The 1,543-nt window shown below is 43.0% G+C and overlaps 1 protein-coding gene across 2 annotated transcripts in view; it reads left to right on the top strand.

The window, feature by feature from the left end:
• chata (choline O-acetyltransferase a) overlaps positions 1-1,543 on the top strand; it is a gene marked incomplete in the record, with an annotated part of 7,908 nt that overhangs the window by 839 nt on the left and 5,526 nt on the right. For both annotated transcript variants that reach the window (XR_001309995.1, XM_014005115.1), the window contains 4 exon segments: positions 188-379; positions 488-606; positions 943-996; positions 1,090-1,270. Coding sequence is in view for 1 of the 2 variants with exons in the window: in XM_014005115.1 (XP_013860569.1) it covers positions 188-379; positions 488-606; positions 943-996; positions 1,090-1,270 (546 nt within the window).

Genomic DNA, 1,543 nt, shown 5'->3' with positions numbered 1-1,543 from the left:
TATATATATTCATTTTTTACAAAATAAAGGTCACAACCTTTCACTTGAGTGAACTGATAAACATTTCTTAGTTAATTTTCTTTTGCAGTTGCGTGAATATTCCTGTTAAAGTGTATTGTTAAGATTTGCATATAGCATACTGTGATGAGTCAAAATGTTGAACAGTTTTTTTTTATCACTACACCAGGGTCTGCCAAAGCTGCCTCTGCCCAATCTCCAGGACACACTGGACATGTACCTGAGGTGCATGAAGCACCTGCTCACCGAGGAACAATTCCACAAGACCCAGAAAATAGTGATGCAGTTTGGAGCCTCTGGAGGAGTGGGAGACACGCTGCAGAGCAAACTTCTGGAGAGGAGGGAGAAGAAGGCAAACTGGGTGAAGGAAAACTAAACAACAAGCTATCACTCCTTTAGTTGTTTTTCCATCATTGGGTTGTGATTTTATTTACACTGTGTTAAAAAGGACTTGCTTTTCCTGCTGTAGGTTTATGACTACTGGCTGAATGACATGTACCTGAGCAACAGGCTGGCTCTGCCCGTCAACTCCAGTCCTGCTATGGTGTTTCCACGACAGAACTTCAGAGCGCCGGTTGACTCTTTACGGTACGACGCACCGGGTCACTCTCTCAGTCAGACAGAACTACAGTCTCACCTCTTGGATGTGAGAACAAGTGATGGTTTTTTACAAAAAAAAGAAAGTTTTCACTAGTCACTTCTTGAGAGAAATTATAGCTGCTTAGATCAAGTGCTCAAACTTTGATTTATGATTCATCACACCCAGGAGATTAGATCATTTTTATTAGAAGAGGGAGGCCGCATTAAGCTACTGGTGACAAGATTAATAAGTAGAAGTATTTAAGTACAAGGAACAACAGCAGTACACTGGTGCTGACTGATGGATATGTGACATTTTAAACGCAGTTTGCTTCCCTGCTGTAGGTTTGCTGCACATTTAATTTCAGGAGTTCTGGAATACAAGACTCTACTTGATGCGTAAGTTACAGCAACGGCCTCATCTTGAGCATCGACATCCGCTGGATTGGGTTGAAATTTGAAAGAGCTGTGTGTGTGTTTGTGTGTGTGTAGTCATGCCCTGCCTGTGGATTATGCCCGGGGCCAGCTAGCCGGGACCCCTCTGTGTATGGAGCAGTATTATCGCCTCTTCACATCCTACCGCCTGCCAGGGTCTGCGAGGGACACACTCGTGGCCCAGGAGAGCACCGTGATGCCAGAACCAGAACACATCATTGTGGCTTGTAAAAACCAGGTCAGGTGTAAAACAATATCACGCAGTACAGCTCTGTCCATTCAGAAATCAGGTTTGGATAGATGTCGGGAGTTTTTAATCATATCAGGCAAAACTTGAACTTAACTGAGCTTAATTTTTAATGCTGAAATATTACCTGACCAACACCCCCCCAAACAAAAATGCAACTAAAGCAAATCAGAAGCCTCCAACTGCAAAATTACAGCAGAACCTGATACGTTTCAATTGGCAAAAAGTTATGTAATGTACAAGGGTGCAACTTTAGGTCTACCA

The sequence above is a fragment of the Austrofundulus limnaeus genome, unplaced genomic scaffold (assembly GCF_001266775.1).
Source record: "Austrofundulus limnaeus strain Quisiro unplaced genomic scaffold, Austrofundulus_limnaeus-1.0 Scaffold28, whole genome shotgun sequence".
Taxonomy (NCBI): domain Eukaryota; kingdom Metazoa; phylum Chordata; class Actinopteri; order Cyprinodontiformes; family Rivulidae; genus Austrofundulus; species Austrofundulus limnaeus.
Note: the sequence above shows the minus strand (reverse complement) of the source record. Positions and strands in the feature narration are given on the sequence as shown.